At 70.3% G+C, this 19,990-nt stretch overlaps 3 protein-coding genes across 5 annotated transcripts; all 3 read left to right on the top strand.

Annotated features, from left to right (window-relative positions):
* Positions 1 to 3,882, top strand: TAMALIN (trafficking regulator and scaffold protein tamalin). Of its 2 annotated transcripts, none has more exons than XM_083814160.1 (8): positions 1 to 159; positions 1,614 to 1,663; positions 2,053 to 2,107; positions 2,504 to 2,606; positions 2,698 to 2,791; positions 2,864 to 2,930; positions 3,021 to 3,087; positions 3,176 to 3,882. In XM_083814160.1, exons 1-8 carry the CDS (start codon positions 22 to 24, stop codon positions 3,583 to 3,585), a joined length of 984 nt encoding a protein of 327 aa, XP_083670286.1. In that variant the 5' UTR covers positions 1 to 21; the 3' UTR covers positions 3,586 to 3,882. The 2 variants fall into 2 exon arrangements, with proteins under 2 accessions (XP_083670286.1, XP_083670285.1); XM_083814159.1 differs by having other exon boundaries at positions 3,173 to 3,882.
* A 4,032-nt stretch (positions 3,883 to 7,914) lies between these two features.
* On the top strand, positions 7,915 to 13,330 carry NR4A1 (nuclear receptor subfamily 4 group A member 1). Its single transcript, XM_083814158.1, has 7 exons — positions 7,915 to 8,101; positions 10,627 to 11,393; positions 11,673 to 11,802; positions 11,895 to 12,046; positions 12,140 to 12,342; positions 12,429 to 12,607; positions 12,697 to 13,330. Exons 2-7 carry the CDS (start codon positions 10,629 to 10,631, stop codon positions 12,945 to 12,947), a joined length of 1,680 nt encoding a protein of 559 aa, XP_083670284.1. The 5' UTR covers positions 7,915 to 8,101; positions 10,627 to 10,628; the 3' UTR covers positions 12,948 to 13,330.
* Positions 13,331 to 16,769: 3,439 nt separating this feature from the next.
* On the top strand, positions 16,770 to 19,433 carry ATG101 (autophagy related 101). Of its 2 annotated transcripts, none has more exons than XM_083814188.1 (3): positions 16,770 to 16,912; positions 17,533 to 17,802; positions 18,726 to 19,433. In XM_083814188.1, the coding sequence occupies exons 2-3, from the start codon at positions 17,551 to 17,553 to the stop codon at positions 19,128 to 19,130; spliced, it is 657 nt and encodes a 218-aa protein (XP_083670314.1). In that variant the 5' UTR covers positions 16,770 to 16,912; positions 17,533 to 17,550; the 3' UTR covers positions 19,131 to 19,433. The 2 variants fall into 2 exon arrangements, with proteins under 2 accessions (XP_083670314.1, XP_083670313.1); XM_083814187.1 differs by having other exon boundaries at positions 16,782 to 16,912; positions 17,536 to 17,802.
* The last annotated feature ends 557 nt before the right edge of the window (positions 19,434 to 19,990 follow it).

Raw genomic sequence — 19,990 nt, 5'->3', positions numbered from 1 at the left:
GCGGGGCGGAGCGGCCCGGCCATGACCCTGCGGCGCCTGCGGCGGCTCCGGCCGAAGGAGGAGGATGCGGCCCCGGCCCCGGCCCCGGAGCGCCCCGGCCCCGCCGACGTCTACCGGGCGCTGGCGGCCGCCGGCGGGACCCTGCCCCGCGTGCGCAAGGTAGGGCCGCCCCGGGACGGCGAGGGGTCGTTTGCCGGTGCTCCCCCCCCCCCCGAGTTCGCGCTGGGGAGGACGGGGAGCCGCGATCGGTACCGGGCTGGCGGGGAGCGCGGGGGCCCCGTCCGCTGGGGAGCACCGGGGGTTGTTGGTTGCGTCCCGCGGCCGGCTCGGCGTCGCCGCCCCGGGGGGTCCTGTGCCGGTGTCGCCCCTGTCCTTAAATCCGTGTCCTCCCCGATCCCGTCCTGCACCCGCGTCCTGCCCCAGCGCCTGCCCAACGTCCCCGTCCTGCCCCGGTGTCCCCCCAACCCAAGCGTCGCCTCCTGCCCCAATTCCTGCTCCCAGCCGCAGCACCTTCCCCGCGTCCCCATCCCGCCCCAGTGTCCCCCCCTCCAAGCCCCACGCCGTGCCCCAGTTCCTCCCCGAGTCCTCCCCCGCTGGCTTTGGGGTACGGGGACGGGTCCCCGCTCCCCGTGCGCGTGCCCGTGCCACCAGGACAGACGCGTCCCCACGGCCCCCGTGCCTTGGGAAAGCCCCTCTCTGGCAGCGCTGGGCCCGTCACCGCCCTAGTGCTCCCCCGGGCCCCACGGCGCTTCCTGAGCGTCGGAGGGAAGCGAGAGCGGAGCCGACATCCGGAGCAGAAGTGGCTCTCGCTGCCGTGCACAGTCACGTGCCGTGGGCCTGGCTCCCGCCTGCTGACCGAGGCCACCGCAGGAGACGTCCCTAACGGGGCCAGGGCGTCCTGCGTCACCTCCCTGTGCTGCGGGTGACGTGGGGGCCCGACGTGATGGGCTGCGTCCTTCCCTAGGGGGTCACGTACCCAACGCCAGCTGTTCTGCGCTCAAACTTTTGGGGTTGCATTTGGGACAGCCACCCGCTCCCGGCCGTGGGCTTGGTGACACCCGTTAGGCGCAGGGCAGGGGGACGCGGTGGCACCTGGCCGCCAGCAGGACGGGCAGCATGTGCAGCTCACGATGGGACCGCCTGCGCCACGCCGGGGAGTTTGGGGGAAAGCTCCGTCACCTCTGCCCCCGTGGCAAGGGTCCTACTGGTCCCTCCGCCTGCCCACGCCTCCGTGCCCTCCACAAAGGGACGATTGTCGGGGCCAAGAGGCGGCTTTGCACGAAAAGCCCGACGCTGTGATCCCAACAGGGCCCCTCTGTGCCGGCCCGCCCCCGCCCCGAGCGTGACTTGGGGTTCGGCACAGCCGACGTCAAAGCGTGGGGCGAGCGCAGAGCAGATGTGAGGGCGGCTTTGAGCACGGATAAAAGCCTCGTTATGCCCATCCGGCCGGGGGGGGGCACAGGGCGCTGGGTGCGCCCGGGCACGGGCACTGGTTCAGTGCCGGCTTGGCATGGTGCTCGTCCCCATGGGGTGCCCCGTTTTGTCCCCGGGGGGTTCCGGGGGAATGTGAAGAGGTCGGTGCCCCCCTGCTGATGGCTCTGCTTCTGCCGCAGGATGCGGGGTTCAAGTGGACGTCCCCAAGCGAGTCCCCAGAGGAGCACAGGTAGGGGCCAGGGTGGGGATGACAAGGGGGGGACATGCGCAAGAGTGGGGCTGGGGTTGGAGCGTCCGTGGGATGCTGCTCCAGACACCCCACGGTGGGGTGGAGACAGAGGGGAGCCCAGGGTGGGTAAAGGATCAGCTGCCAGCGGGGGGCACAGCTCCCCACAGGGACCTGACACCCCCAGACCCCACGAGGTCCCCGCATGACACGGGGGGGGGGGGGTCCCACAGCTCCCACGCTTTCCCCGGGCTTTCATCCACCCAGCGCCGAGAAAAACCCAAACCGCGAGGCAGCGTTCAGTTAGAGAAGTGGCCAAACTCTTGGCGGGCCGGGCCGGGGGGGGGGGGGGGGTGGGCTCTGCCTTGTCCCTCACCCTTGTGTCCCCCCAGGAGGGTGGTGACGCTGGAGAAGAAGGCGGAGGAGACCTTTGGCTTCGAGATCCAGGTGGGTGCCGTGCCGTGCCGCGCCGCGCCGCGCTCCCCACCCTTCCAGCCTGCACCTTGCTTTGCATGGAGGGTATTTTTAATTTGCCTCTGAGCCACGGTTTATTTTTAGCGGTGACGGAGCTGCCTGGTTACCGAAGCCTCCCCTGGTGGGGGTGGCGGGGGGGGGGGGGGGGGGGGAGGATGGACGGGCCCTTCTTGGGGGCGCAGGCATCCGGCGCGAGCCCCCCCAAAGCCAGGGCGCTGCCCCCCATCGCCCGGCAGCCCCAGGTGCTGCTTAAACGTTGAAATTTCCCCCCCCCCCCCCCCAGGCCCTGTGGCTGTTGTGGGGGGGGAACCCCGGTGTTTGTTAAAGGGGGGGGCTGCTCCCCTAACCTCGCCCCCACACCCGTTTCAGACCTACGGGCTGCACCACCAGGACAGGAACAGCGTGGAGATGTTCACCTTCGTGTGCCAAGTGCACAGCGGGAGCCCGGCCGAGGCGGCGGGACTCAAGGCTGGTGAGCACAGCCCCGGGGGGGGGTGGGCAGGGGGGGCCCCAGGGCGGGGGGGGAGGCTGGCATCCCTGATCCCATCTGCCCCCGCCTCCAGGGGACACGATCACGGGGGTGAATGGGCTGAACGTAGAGGGCATCCGGCACCGGGAGATCGTGGAGATCATCAAGAGCTCTGGGAATGTGCTCAGGTGAGCCAGGGGAGTGCCGGGGGGGGTCCCGAGGTGGCCCCCAGCCCCGTGCTGACGGCTGCTGCCCCGCAGGCTAGACACGCTCTACGGGACGTCCATCCGCAGAGCTGAGCTGGAGGCACGGCTGCAATACCTAAAGGTGAGGGGGAGGTCTGGGGGGGGGGTCAGGGGAGGTGGTCTGGGACCCCTACACACAGCTCTTGACCCCCCCCCCCTTTTTTCCCCGCAGCAAACGCTCTACGAGAAGTGGGGGGAGTACCGCTCACTGATGGTGCAGGAGCAGCGCTTGGTGCGGGGTGAGTGTGTGGGGGGGCAGCTCCTTGGGGTGCCCCAGATCCCCCCACCCCCCTTTCTGACTTCCCACCACCATTGCCCCCCCAGCAGGAGTGGTGGCCAAGGACCCCAGCATCTACGACACGCTGGAGTCCCTGCGCTGGTGCCTGCAGGGGGGGGGCCCCCCCGGCTCCCCCCGCGCCAGCGCCGCCGGCAGCGACGACTCCTTGTACCAGACCTGCGTCTTCGCCGACTCCCTCGACAAGGACGAGGACGGGGACGCCTCGGGACCCGCGCCCCCTCCGCCCCGATCCCGGCCAGCCCTGACCCGCAGCTCCAGCCTCAAATGCAGCGGGGGCGCGGGGGCCGCGGGGCTGCTGTGGGCACGGGCCGGAGACCCCCGGCCGGGGGTGGGGGTGGGCCCCCCCCACAAGGCTCAGCACAGCAGCTTCCGCCAGCGGTTGCTCAAATTCATCCCGGGACTGAACCGTGCGCTGGAGGAGGAGGAGAGCCACCTCTAGCTGGGGGTGCTGTTCACACCCCCCCCCATCAAGCCTAATTTATTTATTTATTGCAAGAAGCGCCCCCCCCCCAGCAAGGCGTGGGGGTCGTGGCACCGAGGGACACAAGCGGGGGCTGTTCCCAAGGTCCCAAGGTGGCTTGCGAAGCCACCGCTCATCTCAGGAACTGGTGGCCTCTGTGCTGGGGGGATGGGGGGGGGGCTGTGTGCCCCCTACCCCCCCCCCCCCAAAAAAAAAAAAGGGGTTTTGTACTACGTGGCGCACTCATTGCTCGCCAATACAGAGACTTTTTTTGCACCCACGTGTGGCTGTGACTCTGGCAGAGGTGGCCTTTGGGGACAGTGTCCCATAACGAGCCCCCGTGGTTGCAGCCCGCCCCCCCCAGCATAAAAAAGCGTTTTGGCCTTTGTGGTGACCAGTGTCACCCGCTGGCCTGCGCGGGGACACCCCAGTCCCACGCCTCCCTGCCTGCCCGTGGCCCCGGTCCCATGGCCCTGCTGGGCCCCGGCCAGGCCCCTTCCTGCTCCGCTTCCTCCGGCAGCCACGGGAAGCCGCTCCCACCCCTGTCCTTCCGTTCCTGGGGTGCCCGGGGGGGAACGGGATGGGCACCGGGGTCCCCCACGCCTTATCCCTGCCCCATTGCCCCCCCAAGCCCCCAGGTGCTGCGCCCCGATCCCCCCTCAGCCGTTTCAGCAGCACCCATGGGTGCTCCGGGACCTGCTGCCGGCGTGCCCCTGGCACCCAGCGCCAGCCCACAAGTGCATCAAAAAACTGGGGCGATTTTTTTTGGGGTGCAGCCGGGGGAGTCTTTGCACGAGGGGGGGGGGGCCTTGTCTGCGCCGTGTGCACCGAGAGCCCCCCCGACGTGTGCTGCAGGCGAACGGGGAGGGTCCCGCTCCATGCCTCAGTTTCCCCATCGCCTCGTGCCCCTCCCTGGCCAGCCAATTTGGTGCTGGGGGGGGGGGGGGGGGGGGGCACGACATGTCGCATTGCACCCACAGCTGGGGGGGGGGCACGAGGGTGTCCAGCCGGGGCTCGGCACCCGGGCACGGCCTCACTGCCCAGGGGCTTTGGGGGATGAGAGGGACGGGGGGGCTGCATGTGCATGCCTGGTGTGTGTGTGTGTGCGTGTGCGCGCACGCCTGACGCCTGTGCAGACACATGTGTGTGTGTGTGCTGCACACCACGTGCGCACCGCCCGGGGGTGTGCCTGGCCGCCCCCCCCCCAACCCAAGTTCCCCACCGCTCTCCTGCCTTGTCCCAGCTCCAGGAGGACTCCGTGCGTGGACATTTATGGTGCGGCTCACGGGGCCGCCCGCGCGCGTGCTGCCAGGGTCAGGGCACCCCGTCCCCGTCACGGGACCTCCCTCCCCCAGCAGCTGCCGCGCCACGCGGGGGCTTTTTTTAGCCCCAAGCTGGAGCTCCACGTGCCTGGGCTGGGCAGGAGCTGGTGGGCACGGGCTGGGCACCATCCCCGTGGGCTGCGGGGTCACGCGTGGCACCGAGACATGGGGGTAGGGGGGGGGTACAGCCTGGGAACGCCCCGCTGCAGCCTCTCCTTACGGACAAATGGAGGGAGCCAGCGGCAGCCCGTGGGCAGCCCAAAAATCCCCCACCCCGTGCTCCTGGCCGAAACGTGGCAGCCGGGCTGTGGGTGCAGCAGCGCGGGGTGACGGATGGCACCGGGTGCTGGATGGCACCGGGTGATGGATGGCAGGGGGTGACAGATGGCACTGGGTGACGGATGGCACGGGGTGATGACACAGGGACACAGATTGCATGGGGTGGCTGATGGCACGGGGTGATGGATGGCACGGGGTGACAGCACAGGGTGACGGCACAGGGTGACGGCACAGGGACACAGACTGCATGGGGTGGCTGATGGCATGGGGTGCCCGATGGCATGGGGTGACGGCACAGGGTGATGGCACAGGGACACAGACTGCACGGGGTGCCCGATGGCACGGGGTGACGGCACAGGGTGATGGCACAGGGGGACGGATTGCATGGGGTGCCCGATGGCACGGGGTGCCCGCCACATCCCCACGGCTGCCCTGTTGTCCCCCAAGGGCCCCTCGGCCGTGCCTCGCCGTGCCGCCGGGATTACGGGATTACGGGGTGAGCGCGTCCTCCCCCGGAGCGGGGCGGCGGGCGCTGCGGGTACAGCTAATCCCGGTGCGGGGGCTGCCGGCCGAGCGTCCCGGGCCGGCTTCGTGGGCACCGAGGGGCTGCAGCAGCCGTGCTGCTCCGGGCCCCCGACGGCTCCGGTTCCCCGGGGCCTGGCCGTGATCCCCGGCCCGGCACCGGTTTTGCCCCCGCTCCGGCCGCGGGGTGCGGGGCCCCGGTGGGTCCCGCCGAGCGCCGGGGCCGACCCTGCCCGGGGGAATCCCCGCGGGGGCGGCACCGGTGCTGCCGCCGGGATTCCGTGACGTCAGCGGCGGGCATGACGTCACGGGGCCCCAGCTCGGGGCGGGTGGCGCGCGGCGGCGGCGCCGGGAGCCGGGACCGGGACCGGGACGGGGCGAGGTAACGGGAGGCGCGGAGGGGGCGGCGGCAGCGCCCGGCCCCCGGCCCGTTCCCCCGTTCCCCTCGAGTCCCCCGGTAGCTCTGCCCCCCCCCCCCCCAACACCCCCTGCCGGTGTCCCCGGGCCCCCCCGGTCCTGGGTTTCGCCCCTCGGCGCTCCTTGGGAGGCCCGGGCGGGGACCCAGAGCCGGCGGTGGGGTCCCGAAGACGCCCCCCCAGGGGGCCCCTTCGTGCTGGGGGGGGGCACTACCGGGGGTGCCACTACCGGGGGGCAGCGGTAGTGCCACCGGACAGAAGGCTGGCGTTGAGCGGAGGGGGCATTGAACGGGGGGGGGGGCACTAACGGGGGGGGCTCGGACTGGGCGTGGGGGGGGAGGGACACTAACGGGGGGGCTCAGACTCGGGGGGGGGGCACTACCGGGCGGCACTGCAGCAGGCCGGCATTGCCGAGGGCGCTACCGGGGGGCTCCTTGCCAGGGCTGGTGGGGGGCAGCAGCCGGGGGGCACCGGGGGTCTCGCCCCGCCCCGAGCCCCCCCCCCGGTCCCGCGGGGGCTGAGCTCATCTCCCCGGCCCGAAGCGGTTCTCCCGGCCGGGCGGTGCTGGGCGGCCGCCAGCAGCCGCCGCTGTTTCCATCGGCCCGGCCAGGGTCTCCCCGCGGGCAGAGCGGCCGGGGGGGGTGGGGGGGGGAGCGGCCGGGAAAGGGGGTCCCCAAGGGGGGGCTCCCGCAGAGCCCTCGGGGTGGCCCCCCCCGCGGTTCGGGGCACCGGGGAGGCCGCTAACCCTAACCCTAACCCTAATCCTAACCCTAATCCTAATCCTAATCCTAACCCGAGCCCGGCCCCGGTGGGAGTGGGACCCGCAGCCCCCCCCGGTTGTAGGGTGCCCCCCCCTCCACACGCCGGTTCGTTCCCCCCCCGGTTGTCCCGGGTCCCCCGCGGCCCCGCTCGGCCCGGGCCGGCCGCCAGCGGCTCGGCACGAAGGCGCCGCCGAGCCCGTCCCGGCTGCGCGGCTCTCGGTCACCTGCGAGCACCGGGGCCCGCGTTAAAAATAGGGGAACCATCGGAACCGGCACCGGTGCGTCCAGGAGCGGGGACCGGCGGCGCCGAAAGCCCCGCTCCTGGCTTCCACGGACGGGAGGAGGGAGGTGACCGGACCGGGGGTGCCCCGAGCGCTGGGTGGCACCGGGGGAAAGCTCGCTGTTGCCCCGCCGCCCCCGCCGGTAACCGGGTCCCGCACGGCCGGAGCTGCCCGGGGTCCTCCCGGTGCCCGCGGCCCCGGGAGCTTCTCTGGATGCCGGGGCTCTGGGGAGGACACCGGGGGTACCGGCACTGGGAGGGCACGGGAACTACCGGCACCGGGAGGGCACGGGATCTACCGGCACCGGGAGGGAACCAGGGGCGCTGGCACCGGGAGGGCACGGGAAAGTCGGCACCGGGATGGCACCGAAGACACCGGCGCCCACCGGCATCGCGGCTACCGACCCCAGGAGGGCACTGGGGCCACCGGCACCGGAGCTACCGACGGCGGGAGGCACCGGGGACGCCGACACCGGGAGGGCACCGGGCGTACCGGCACCGGCAAGACACCGGCACCGGGCTACCGCAGCGGGACGCCACGGGGAATACCGGCACCGGGCGCACGGGCGGCGGGCCCGGGAGCCCCGGAGAGGGAAAGGGATGGGGGGGGAGGGGGGGGGGAGGGGAGGGAAGCGGGGGGCGCCCGGGCTATTTTTAGCCGGGGCCGCGCTGGGGTATTTTTAGCGCGGGCGCCGAGGTTGCGTCAATGGAACCCCGCGTGCGTCACGGCCGCGCCCCCGCCGGAACCGCCCCCCCCGCTCCTTCTACGGTGCCGCCGTGCGTCACGGGCCCGCGCACCGCCCCGCGCGTCACCGAGCGCTTAAGAGAAAGTAGTGGCCGGGGCCCGAGCCCGGCGGAGCCACCGGCAGCGGCGGCGGCGTGAACGGGACCGGAGCGCCGCGCCCCGGCACCCGGGTACGGGTCGGGAGGAACCGGGAGGATGCCCCCGGGGGTGGGGGGTGGGGGGGTGGAGGGACCGGGATGCAGGAGTCCCCGGTGGGGAACGGGGGCGGTGCGCGCTCTGCGAGGTGCGGGGGGTTGGGGTGGCCCGGGGGCAGCGGGGGGGGCGGGGGGGGGCGTCCCGGTGGGACGGGGGGCGAGGGGGGCGCGGGGTCGGGAGGTACGCGCCCGGTAAGGTGCGCGGGGAGCGGGGGCGCCGGGGGCGCCGGAGGATGGAGAGCCCCGGTAGCACCGCGGGTAACGGGGTCAGGGCAGCGCCGAGCAAGGAGCGTGGAGAGGGGGCGGCCCGGTGGTGACGCCGGGGGGAGTCGGGGAAAGGGAGCGAGTGGCGTGCGGGATCCCCGGCACGGGCAGTCCCGGTGTCACCGGGGAGAGCCGCGACGGAGGCTGCCCCGGCAGCACCGGGGAGCGCTGGGAGCCAGCGGCGGCGCGGGCAGACGGAGCGAGGGGGTCCCGCCGGCACCGGGGCGGCCGGGCTCCGTGCACGGTGCGCGGGGTTGGAGAGCTCCGGTGGCACCGGGGAGAGCCGGGGCTGAGCTGCTCCGGGGCGCTCCGTGCGGCTCTGCGGGGGGGAGCCGGGCAGCGGCGGGACCGCGGTTCTCGGGGCTGCCCCCGGCCGCACCGGGCAGCACCGCGGGGCCGGGACACGGCTGCTCCCCGCGCCCCCCGCCTCTGCCTGCAGCCGGGGGGGGGGGGGGGGGCAAAGCCCCAGCCCCGGCGCTGCCTTCCCGGTGGCACGGCGCAGGCAGCACCGTGAGGGGCCTGGCAGCGGCTGCACGGTGGCAGAAGGCAGCAGGTGCCGGAGGGAGGTGGGCAGCGCTCCCCCCTGCGCCGCCAGCTGCTCTCGCCCGCCCGCAGCCCAGGGCCCGGTGCCAGGGGCTGCCACCAGCCTGCGTCGGCAGCGGGCTCCGGGCAGGGCTCTGGGCAGCTTCCCGCGCTCCCCAGCGAGGAACCTGCAATTAATGCCCGGGCAGCGCTCACTGCCTCGAGCTGCGGGGGCTGCTGCAGAAATCTGGGCGCCGACTGCGCCTGGTCCCCGGGGGATTTCGTGCTGGGGACCCCAAACGCCGCAGGCAGGCAAAGGCACGAGCGTTTGAATAGGCAAAAGGGGAGGAAACAGCAACCGCGCCAAGTGCTGCCCGCTGCCGCTGGACGAAACCCGTGCGGGGTTTGTAGGAACGGGCTGGAGGTTTGCATGGAGCAGCGGGTGGGCAGCAATTTGCAGCCGGGATTTGCGTGGCACCGAGCTGCTGGCAGAGCCGCCGCGGCCCCTGCCGTGCCCCCGGCATCGTGCCCTGCAGGAGGCAGCCGGCGTTCACCAGCCCCTCAGAAAAATCTGCACCGTGGGAGCTCTTTGCGCTTCCCTACGTTGGCCTGGCCCCGTTGGCGGAAAGGTGCCACGGGGGGGGGGGGGGGGGGGGCACGCATGTCTGCCCGGTAAATCCCAGTGTGGCTCGGTCCCAGGAGGCCAAAGGCTCTATTTTGGGAGCACGGGACAGCCAGCCCACAGGGGGAGGTGGCGCTCGGCGGGGGACACTTTGTGTCTGTGTGGCACGCCAGCCACGATCCCCCTCTGCCCCGACAGATGGGGACAAACCCCACCATGGCACGGGGGCACTGGGAGCAGGCTGGGGCCGGTGCCACCAAGGGGGTAGCAGGGCCGGGCCCACGCAGGGTATTTTTAACCAGTTCCCCGGGTGGGTGTCAGCTTTCTGGACAGCGCAGCGCGAGAGCTGCAGGGACTTGGCTGGGGGTGGCCATCGGGCAAACTGGCACCGTGCTGTGCCGGGGCTCCGGCCCGCGGCCTCGGTGCCAGGCGCGGTGTGACCTTTAAAGGTCTGCGAGATGAATTACATTATCGTCTTGCCATGAGGGTCACCACTGTCTTGGCTTTCAGCTGGACCTGAGACTCCTGTTACGTGTCTCTGCGGCCGCGGGGCTGGATCCGGCCACCTGTGCCTTCCATGCTGGGGGCTCCTTGCCCCCATGCAGCGGCTCCGGCTGCAGCCTGCCCTGGGCCGCGTTCGCCATTCCACTGAGCTCCAAAACGGCTCCCGGGGGAGCCGAGCGCCCTGGTTTAGCCTCGTCTCAGGGCCAGCTTCAGCCCCCCCCGGCCCAAAGACCGGCTTCCCTCAGCCAGACCGGAGCTCGGGAATCCGCCGGCCGCATTCCTCCCTCCTTCCCTTTCGTCGGCTTTGCTAACCCAGCGTTTTGGGGAATGTCCTTTGCTCCCATTGGCTGCGGCGTGACCTTTCCTGGGGACAACAGCGGCTGCCACAGGGCCCTGGGCTTGCGAGGGGGATGCCTTGGCATGCACCAAGCCCAGCGCCGTGGCCCTCACCCCTCTCCATCCCTTGGCACAGGGTCCCCGGGGCAGGCGGGTGGGTGCGGGCAGCAGGGTGGGTGCAGCAGCAGGGTGGGTGCAGCAGCAGGGTCCCCGCAGCAGCAGGGTCCCCGCTGACGCCCCGCTCTCCCCGCAGAGATGCCCTGCATCCAGGCGCAGTATGGCACGGCCGGCGCTGGCCCCTGTGAGCGCTGCCCCACCGAGCTGCTGAGCCCCGACGGCGGCCGCTTCCCCATGGAGGTGGCCGGTGCCGACCTGGCGGCCGCTCCCGCCCTGCCCAGCTTCAGCACCTTCATGGAGAGCTACGCCGGGGAGTTCGACGCCTTCCTCTACCAGCTGCCGGCCAGCAGCCAGCCCGCCGCCTTCAAGCTGGAGGACTTCCAGGTGTACGGCTGCTACCCCGGCGCCTTCGGGCAGCCCGAGGAGACCCTCTCCTCCAGCGGTTCGGACTGTTACGGCAGCCCCTGTTCCGTCCCCTCGCCGGCCACGCCGGGCTTCCAGGCACCCCAGATGCCAGGCTGGGAGGGCTCCTTCGGGGCGTACTCGCCGCCGCCGAGCTACGAGGGCGGGCGGCCTTGGGCCGAGCCAGCAAAGGGCGGCGCGGCGCAGCCCCCCTTCTTCGCCTTCGGGCCCCCGGCCCCCAGCCCCGGTGGCTCCCCCGGGCCCCTGAAGGACCCGCGCCTGCTGGACACGGACGCCTTCGCACTGCCCCAGGGCTCCCCCGGGGCTTTCTCTGGGCTGCCTCTGGCCCCCGCCTCGCCACTGCTGGAGGGGCCCACGCTGGCCCCCGCCAAGACGCGCAGCCCCGGGGCGGGCGAGGGACGCTGCGCCGTCTGCGGGGACAACGCCTCCTGCCAGCACTACGGCGTGCGCACCTGCGAGGGCTGCAAGGGTTTCTTCAAGGTAAGAAACGCCGCGAGGGATATCCCTACCGCGCCTTGCAGCAGCGGGAGAACGCTGCGTTGCATCCCCGGGTGCGGGTCGCCCTGAGAGGGACGGGGCAGGGAGAGCGGCCCTAGCCCTGGTGTCCCCAACCCCAATGTCCCGGTGGCACAGCGGGCCCCCCCCCCCGCAGCTTTGGAGCCGGATGCGGGGCCGGAGCGGGCAGCAGAGGACAGAAGGGCTTTTGTTCGGTGGCTCCGCGCCCCGGGCTGAGCTCGCTCGCTCCTTCCCCGCCCGCAGCGCACGGTGCAGAAGAACGCCAAGTACATCTGCCTGGCCAACAAGGACTGCCCCGTGGACAAGAGGCGGAGGAACCGCTGCCAGTTCTGCCGCTTCCAGAAGTGCCTGGCCGTGGGCATGGTCAAAGAAGGTACCGGGGGGGTTAGGCGGGCACAGCTGGGGGGACCCCCCCAGTCCCTGGCTGAGGACGCCGGCGCTCATTGCACGTCCTGCTGCCCACAGTGGTCCGGACCGACAGCCTGAAGGGTCGCCGCGGCCGCCTGCCCTCCAAGCCCAAGCAGCCTCCGGACGCGTCCCCCGTCAGCCTCATCACCTCCCTGGTGCGGGCACACATCGACTCCGTCCCCAGCGCCACCAAGCTCGACTACTCCAAGGTAGGGCCGGGCCGGTGCCACCCCGTGCCACCGCGAGCTCTCCCCGGGGCCTGATCCTGACCACCCCGCGTCCCCATCTCGTCGTCCCGGCAGTTCCAGGAGGCGGCGCCGTGCCAGTTCGAGAAGGAGGACTCGGTGGACGTGCAGCAGTTCTACGACCTCCTCACCGGCTCCATGGACGTCATCCGCAAGTGGGCTGAGAAGATCCAGGGCTTCGCCGAGCTGCCCAAGGAGGACCAGGACCTGCTGCTGGAGTCGGCCTTCCTGGAGCTCTTCATCCTGCGCCTGGCGTACCGGTGAGCCGCGGCACGGTGTAGGGCGGCGCGGACGCTCGGGGCCGTGCCGGGGTTTGGGGGTGGTGACGCTGAGGCTGTGCCCGCAGCTCCAGGCCGGAGGAAGGCAAGCTCATCTTCTGCAACGGCGTGGTGCTGCACCGGCTGCAGTGCGTGCGGGGCTTCGGCGAGTGGATCGACGCCATTCTCGAGTTCTCCCAGAGCCTGCACCGCATGAGCGTGGACGTGCCCTCCTTCTCCTGCCTCGCCGCCCTCGTCATCATCACAGGTGAGGCGGGACGGGGGTCGTGCCCCCCCCCCCCCCCCCGCCACGGGCGTCCCCCCCGCGGCCCTCACGCCTCGTCCCTGCCTGCGCAGATCGCCACGGGCTGAAGGAGCCAAAACGGGTGGAGGAGCTGCAGAACCGCATCGTGGGCTGCCTCAAGGACCACGTGGCGGCGGGCGAGCCGGGCCGCCCCGGCTGCCTCTCCAAGCTGCTGGGCAAGCTGCCCGAGCTGCGCACCCTCTGCACCCAGGGGCTGCAGCGCATCTTCTACCTGAAGCTGGAGGACCTGGTGCCGCCGCCGCCCATCGTCGACAAGATCTTCATGGACACGCTGCCCTTCTGAGCGCCCCCAGGGGCTGCCACCAGCCCCTGGCTCACGCTCTGCCCCCCCCACCCCCCCCCAACAGCCCACCCCGGCCCCGGGGATTGCCCGGGTCCCCCTGGGGATGGCCGGGTCCCCTTGGGGACGCCCGGGTCCCCCCCCATGTGCCTTCACGGCGCCGGCAGCGTAAGGCCAGCCGGCGCGGTGCTCCCTCCTCCCTGTACAAACGCCCGCGTTGTAAATACCGAGAGGCCGGATCCTGTACATAGCAGGGGGTGCAGGGAGGGGGCTTCAGGCCGGCGCCCACCGGACCCCCCCAGCCTCCGCCTGCTCCCCTTATTTTATTTTTTTTTCTTCGTTTCTTTTGGCCTTTTTCTGTATATAAACTTGTACGTACAAACCGACGGCACCCACACCCCACATTTATATTTGCGCACGGCCCCCCCCCCCACCCCAGGGCTCTTTCACCCTCTCTCCCCCACCCCCCAAATAATATATTCTATATTTAATATATTGAAATTCGGACGAGCGCTGCCCGCTGCCGCTCTGTGAGCCCGGACGGGGTGCAGGCAGCGGCGGCTCCGGTGTCGGCGGCGGGGACAGCCGGGGCTCCGCGGCCACACGTTGCCCACGCCGCGGCCCCGCTGCCCTTGAACCGTCACTCACCCCCGTGGCGGCGGCTGCCGTGGCCCCGCACCTGTCGCCCGCCTGATTTATCCTCCCCAAAATAACCCGGGAAGCGTGACCGCCAGCCCCCAGCCTGCCGGGGTGCAGGGACGAGGCTCCGGGGACGCTGCCAGGAGGGGACGTTCAGGGGGCAGGACGCCGGGGGGTGGGGGTGGGGGGGGGGGGTCTCGCTCCCAGCCAGGGTCTTGCAGCCGCACTTGGGGGTTATGGAGGGAGGAGGGTGCATGGGGTCAGGGATGGGGGGGTGTCCCAGTACAGGGGGACAGTGGGGACAGGGATGGGGTGGGTGTCCCATGCATGGGGTCAGGGATGGGGGGGGTGTCCCAGTACAGGGGGACAGTGGGGACGGGGTATGGGGTGGGTGTCCCGTGCATGGGGACAGGGATGGGGTGGGTGTCCCATTGCATGGGGACAGTGGGGACAGGGTATGGGGTGGGTGTCCCAGTGCACAGGGACAGAGATGGGGTGGGTGGCCCAGTGCATGGGGACAGGGATGGGGTGGGTGTCCTTGTGCATGGGGACAGGGGTAGGGTGGGTGTCCTGGTGCATGGGGACAGTGGGGACAGGATGGGGTGGGTGTCCCATTGCAGGGGGACAGGAATAGGGTGGGTGTCCTGGTGCATGGGGACAGTGGGGACAGGATGGGGGTGGGTGCCCCATTGCAGGGGGACAGGGATGGGGTGGGGGTCCTGGCGCATGGGGACAGTGGGAAAAGGGTTGGGGTGGGTGTCCCAGTACAGGGGGACAGTGGGGACAGGATGGGATGAGTGTCCCATTGCAGGGAGACAGGAATGGGGGGGAGCCCTGGTGCAAGGGGACAGCAGGGGGGGGACACCAGGTTGGCACTGTCCCCTTCCTCCTGCTGGGGACAGCCCGCCCCCGCAGCAATGTTCCTGGGGACACCAAGGGCCAGCGCAGAACAAGGGGCGCATTGAGGCGGCGGGGCCCGGGGGGGCCGCGGCGGCGCACAACAAGGCGCCCTCTGTCCCCCCACGCCCACAGCACCCACCCCGCACACAATGGGCAGCGCTGAGCCCAGTGGTGGGGCCGCAGGCGGGGGGGCGGGGGGTGGCTGGGGGGAGATAGGAAAGCTGCAGGCAACGGGAACGGGGGTCCGGGGTGGGCACGGCATGGGCTGCCGGCACGGCGTGGCACGGCACGGCACGGCACGGCACGGCACCCCTCTGGCTGTGGGGCTCAAGCTGCTCTGCTTTTCCTCGGGACAGAATTGCCATGCCGTGGGGCAGGAACGACCAGGCCATGGGGCAGGGGTGGCCGTGCCGTGCCGTGCCGTGCCATGGAGCTGGCAGCGAGGCCGCTGCCCACCTCGTTGCCTTCCCCGTCTCCTTGGCAGGGGCTGCTGCGGGAGGGCCGGGGCCGACGGTGCCAGCGGGGCTGGGTAAAAATAGCCCCGGGGCTGGCTCGGGCTGCACGGCTCACCCGGGCTGCCTGGCGCAGACACGTGTGTCCTGGCGTGTGCCCAGCCCCGCGTGGCAAAGACACGCGTGTCGGGACGTGTGCCACGGCCATGTCCCTCCCTGCTGTGTCCCCTGGAGGTGTGGGCATCCTGCTGGTGGGACGGGATGGGGACACAGCGCGGTGCCATGCCAGCATCCATCTGCCCCCATGTCCCCATGTCCCCCTGTCCTTCAGGTCCATACGTCCCCATGTCCCCCTGTCCTTCAGATCCATCTGTCCCCATGTCCCCCTGTCCTTCGGGTCCCTCCATCCCCATGTCGCCCTGTCCTTCATATCCATCTGTCCCCATGTCCCCCTGTCCTTCGGGTCCCTCCATCCCCATGTCCCCCTGTCCTTCAGATCCATCTGTCCCCATGTCCCCCTGTCCTTCGGGTCCCTCCATCCCCATGTCGCCCTGTCCTTCATATCCATCTGCCCCCATGTCCCCATGTCCCCCTGTCCTTCGGGTCCATACGTCCCCATGTCCCCCTGTCCTTCAGATCCATCTGTCCCCCTGTCCTTCGGGTCCCTCCATCCCCATGTCGCCCTGTCCTTCATATCCATCTGTCCCCATGTCCCCCTGTCCTTCGGGTCCCTCCATCCCCATGTCCCCCTGTCCTTCAGATCCATCTGTCCCCATGTCCCCCTGTCCTTCGGGTCCCTCCATCCCCATGTCGCCCTGTCCTTCATATCCATCTGTCCCCATGTCCCCCTGTCCTTCGGGTCCCTCCATCCCCATGTCCCCCTGTCCTTCAGATCCATCTGTCCCCATGTCCCCCTGTCCTTCGGGTCCCTCCATCCCCATGTCCCCCTGTCCTTCATATCCATCTGCCCCCATGTCCCCATGTCCCCCTGTCCTTCGGGTCCATACGTCCCCATGTCGCCCTGTCCTTCATATCCATCTGCCCCCATGTCCCCATGTCCCCCTGTCCTTCGGGTCCATACGTCCCCATGTCCCCCTGTCCTTCAGATCCATCTGTCCCCATGTCCCCCTGTCCTTCGGGTCCCTCCATCCCCATGTCGCCCTGTCCTTCATATCCATCTGTCCCCATGTCCCCCTGTCCTTCGGGTCCCTCCATCCCCATGTCCCCCTGTCCTTCATATCCATCTGTCCCCATGTCCCCCTGTCCCTTGTATCCATCCGTCCCCGTGTCTCCACATCCCCCATCCCCTGTGTTCAGCTGTCCCCATGTCCCTGTGTCCCCGTGTCCCCCCCGTATCCCCCGTCCCCATTCACGTCCCCACGCCCTCTGTCTCCCCGCACCCCTGTTCTCGTGTCCCCGCGCCCAGGGGCGCGACACTGCGGGGTCACCGGGGGTCACCGGGGGGTCACCGGGGGTCACCGGGGGGTCACCGGGGGTCACCGGGGGTCACCGGCCCGGTGCGCTCCCTCCGCGGGGCCGCCCCACCATCACCACCACCAGGGGGCGCTGTGGGCTGGGCAGCGCCCCGAGGAAGCAGTGAGCCGCTCTGCGCCGCGGGAGGCCAACTCTATGGTGTCCTGCCTAGGAACGAACCAAACGGGCGGCGGCAGGGGGGGGGGGGCGGCAATCCCCGCCCGGTACCGGGGGCTGTGCTCGTGCAGCGCCCCGCGGCCGGGGATGGCTGCGGAGGAGGCAGAAATAAGCGAAAAAAAGCGCCAGGGTCGGTAAATGCGGCTTGGACGGGGGAAAGCGCCGCCGCCTCTGGAGGTGACGTCCCGGCTCTCCCCCAAAAGCGGATGGGCTGGCCCGCTCCCAACCGCCCCCCCCGCCGCCCCGTCAGATGCTCGGGGCCGGGCGGTGAGCGGGGACCGGGCCGGGGCCGGGGGCCGGAGCCGGAGCCGGGGCCGGGGCCGGGCGGTGAGCGCGGGTCGGGAACCGGGGGCCGCAGCCGGGGACCAGGGTCGGGGCTGGGACCGGGACTGGGGTCGGGAACCGGCGGTCGGGGCCGGGGTCGGGACGGGGGACCGGGGACCGGGGACCGGGGTTGGGGCCGGGGACCGGGGACCGGGAGTCGGGAACCGGGGCCGGGATCGGGGTCCGGGAACCGGGGACAGGGAACCGGGGCCAGGGACCAGGAACCGGGACTGGGATCGGGATCGGGGACAGGGAACCGGGGCCGGAAACCGTAGTTGGGGCCGGGGCTCGGGACCGGGGACCAGGGCAGGGGACCGGGAACCGGAGTCGGGGTCGGGGACCGGGAACCGGAGTCGGGGTCAGGGTCGGGAACTGGGGACAGGGGTCGGGGCCGGGGACCGGGAACCGGGGTCGAGAACCGAGGTCAGGGCCGGGAACCGGGTGCCGGGGGCCTGAGTCGGGGCTGGGGACCGGGAACCGGGGTCGGGGCCGGGGACCAGAGGCGGAGCCAGGAACCGGGACTGGGGACCGGGGCCCTTTGGGGGTGCGGGGGGGACTACGGGAGAGGATCCGGTAGCCGGGACCCGGTGCCCCCCCACCCCATAACGGCCCCGTCCCGGCAGCAGCGGCCGCCCCCCGCCATGAACTGCCGCGCCGAGGTGCTGGAGGTGTCGGTGGAGGGCCGGCAGGTGGAGGAGGCGGCGCTGGCCGTGCTGCACACCGTGCTGCTGCACCGCAGCACCGGCAAGTTCCACTACAAGAAGGAGGGCACCTACTCCATCGGCACCGTCGGCACCCAGGACGTCGACTGCGACTTCATCGACTTCGCCTACGTCCGCGTCTCCTCCGAGGAGCTCGACCGGGCCCTCCGCAAGGCGGTCGGGGAGTTCAAGGCAAGGAGCCCCCCCCCCGCCGCGGGGACGAGGCAGCGGGGCTGAAGGCAGCACGTTAAAAACCTCCGGGCACCTCCGGGCCGTTGGCTCGGCTGCGAAGGGAAGGTCGAGGCCGGCTCCCTCCTGAGCAGCTCCGCTCAGCCCCGGCTGCAGCTGGGGGTGAGCACTCGGAGCCTCCTGGCTCCCTGGGGGTGCGGTGGTTTCACCGTGCTGGGCAGCCGGACACCGCCGCCGCCGCATTCTCGCTCCCCCTCCTTAGAAGAGGAGGGGGAGAAGTAAAGGAAAAAATGACTTGTGGGTTGAGATAAGGATGACTTGATTGAAGGGGAAAAAATAATAATTGTCAGGGAAAGATTGTTATTAATGAAACAATTTGACTAAAGGGAAAAAAGAGGGAGGGGGAAAGGGGAAAAAACAAAACCAAAATAAAGGCTGTGTGGAAGTGCAGAGGAAAGAAATTACTCTCTGCTTCCCGCAAATGAGCGATGCTTGTCTGCGTCCTTGCAGCAGGGCCTCAACGCACGCAGCCGGCGTTCGGGAGGAGGACAGAGGTTTTCCCAACGAGAGCCCACCCCTCCCCTCGTCTTCCTTTTCCCACCTTTTATTGCTGAGCGTGACCTCAGACGGCGTGGAATATCCCCCCTTGGTGGTTCAGGGCAGCTGCCCTGGGGATGTCCCTTCCTCCCTTTTTTGCCCACCCCCTAGGGGGGGTGAGGGAGAGACCCAACGCTGCGCCAGCCCTGCTCAGCACCAGACACAACCCCGGGGTGACACCGCTGCTCTTCTAGCTCCAAGTGCAGAGCACGGCCCTACGTGGGCCGGTACAGGGAAAGTTAACAGCCCAGCCGGCCCCGGGACAGGGGGGGCAGCCGGGGTTTGTGTCCCCCCCCCCCCACACTAAGGAGGGTGCGTTGTCTTGGCAGGATGCGCTGCGCAGCTCGGGCAGTGACGGGATGGGGCAGATCTCGCTGGAGTTCTACCAGAAGAAGAAGTCGCGCTGGCCCTTCTCAGACGAGTGCATCCCCTGGGAGCTGTGGACCATCAAGGTGAACGTGGTGAACCTGGCCAACGAGCAGGAGCGGCAGATCTGCCGCGAGAAGGTGGGCGAGAAGCTCTGCGAGAAGATCATCAACATCGTGGAGGTGATGAACCGCCACGAGTACCTGCCCAAGATGCCCACCCAGTCCGAGGTGGACAACGTCTTTGACACCAGCCTGAAGGACGTGCAGCCCTACCTGTACAAGATCTCCTACCAGATCACGGACTCCCTGGGCACCTCGGTCACCACCACCATGCGGCGGCTCATCAAAGACACGCTGGCTCTGTAGGGCACGGGCCCTGGTCCCCCTTTGGGAGCGGCTCTCGGGGAAGGCGTCTCCCTCCTCTCCACCTCTTGAAAAGCTTCCGCGAGGAGCTGGGCTCAGCCCTGCCTTTAATTGTGGGTTGCTGCTGGTTTGGGGCAAGTGTCCTGTGGGGTGCTGGCCACGAAAGCTCGCCTGTCCCGGAGAACCAGCTGGGTGGCTGCGAGGCAGAAGGGTGACTGCTGCTCGTCACGGCACCGCCTTGGCGCTGGGGATCCTGCTCTACATCTTGCCTTCCCCCGGGGTGAAAATAAAGTATTTTCCCTTCCTGGGGAGTCCCGTCATGTCCTGGCTGCTGGTGGGCCAACATCCCCAGGGTGGGGAGGAAACAGGCACCGAGGCTGAGCTGGGAGACCCCCGGTGTGTCCCCTTGATGGGGGGGTGGGTCCTAAGATGGGGGCTGAGCCCCCTGGTCTGGGCTGAGCCCGTGGCCATGCTCCTTACTGCCTGCTCTCGAGATCCTCCGCAGGTCTCCCAGGGCCCCCCCCAGTGCCCTCCACCTCCCCCGGAAAGCCTCCCAGTGACCCCCAGTTTCCCCTAGGATGCCCTCAAGGCCTCCCAGGGCACTCTAGGGTGCCCTAAGAGTCTCCTCTTAAACCCTAAAAGCAAAATAAGGCCTCTTCCAGGACTCTAGATGCCTCTGGAGGTCTTACAGGGCTCTCTAGTGCACTCTCGCTCACACTGGAGGCCTCCTGTGGTCTTCTGCACTCGAGATCCTCCGCAGGTCTCCCAGGGCCCCCCAGTGCCCTCCAGCTCCCCCTGGAAAGCCTCCCAGTGCCCCCCCCAGTTTCCTCTAGGATGCCCTATGAGTCTCTTCTCATACCCTA

Source organism: Anser anser (assembly GCF_964211835.1).
Source record: "Anser anser genome assembly, chromosome: 30".
Taxonomy (NCBI): domain Eukaryota; kingdom Metazoa; phylum Chordata; class Aves; order Anseriformes; family Anatidae; genus Anser; species Anser anser.
Note: the sequence above shows the minus strand (reverse complement) of the source record. Positions and strands in the feature narration are given on the sequence as shown.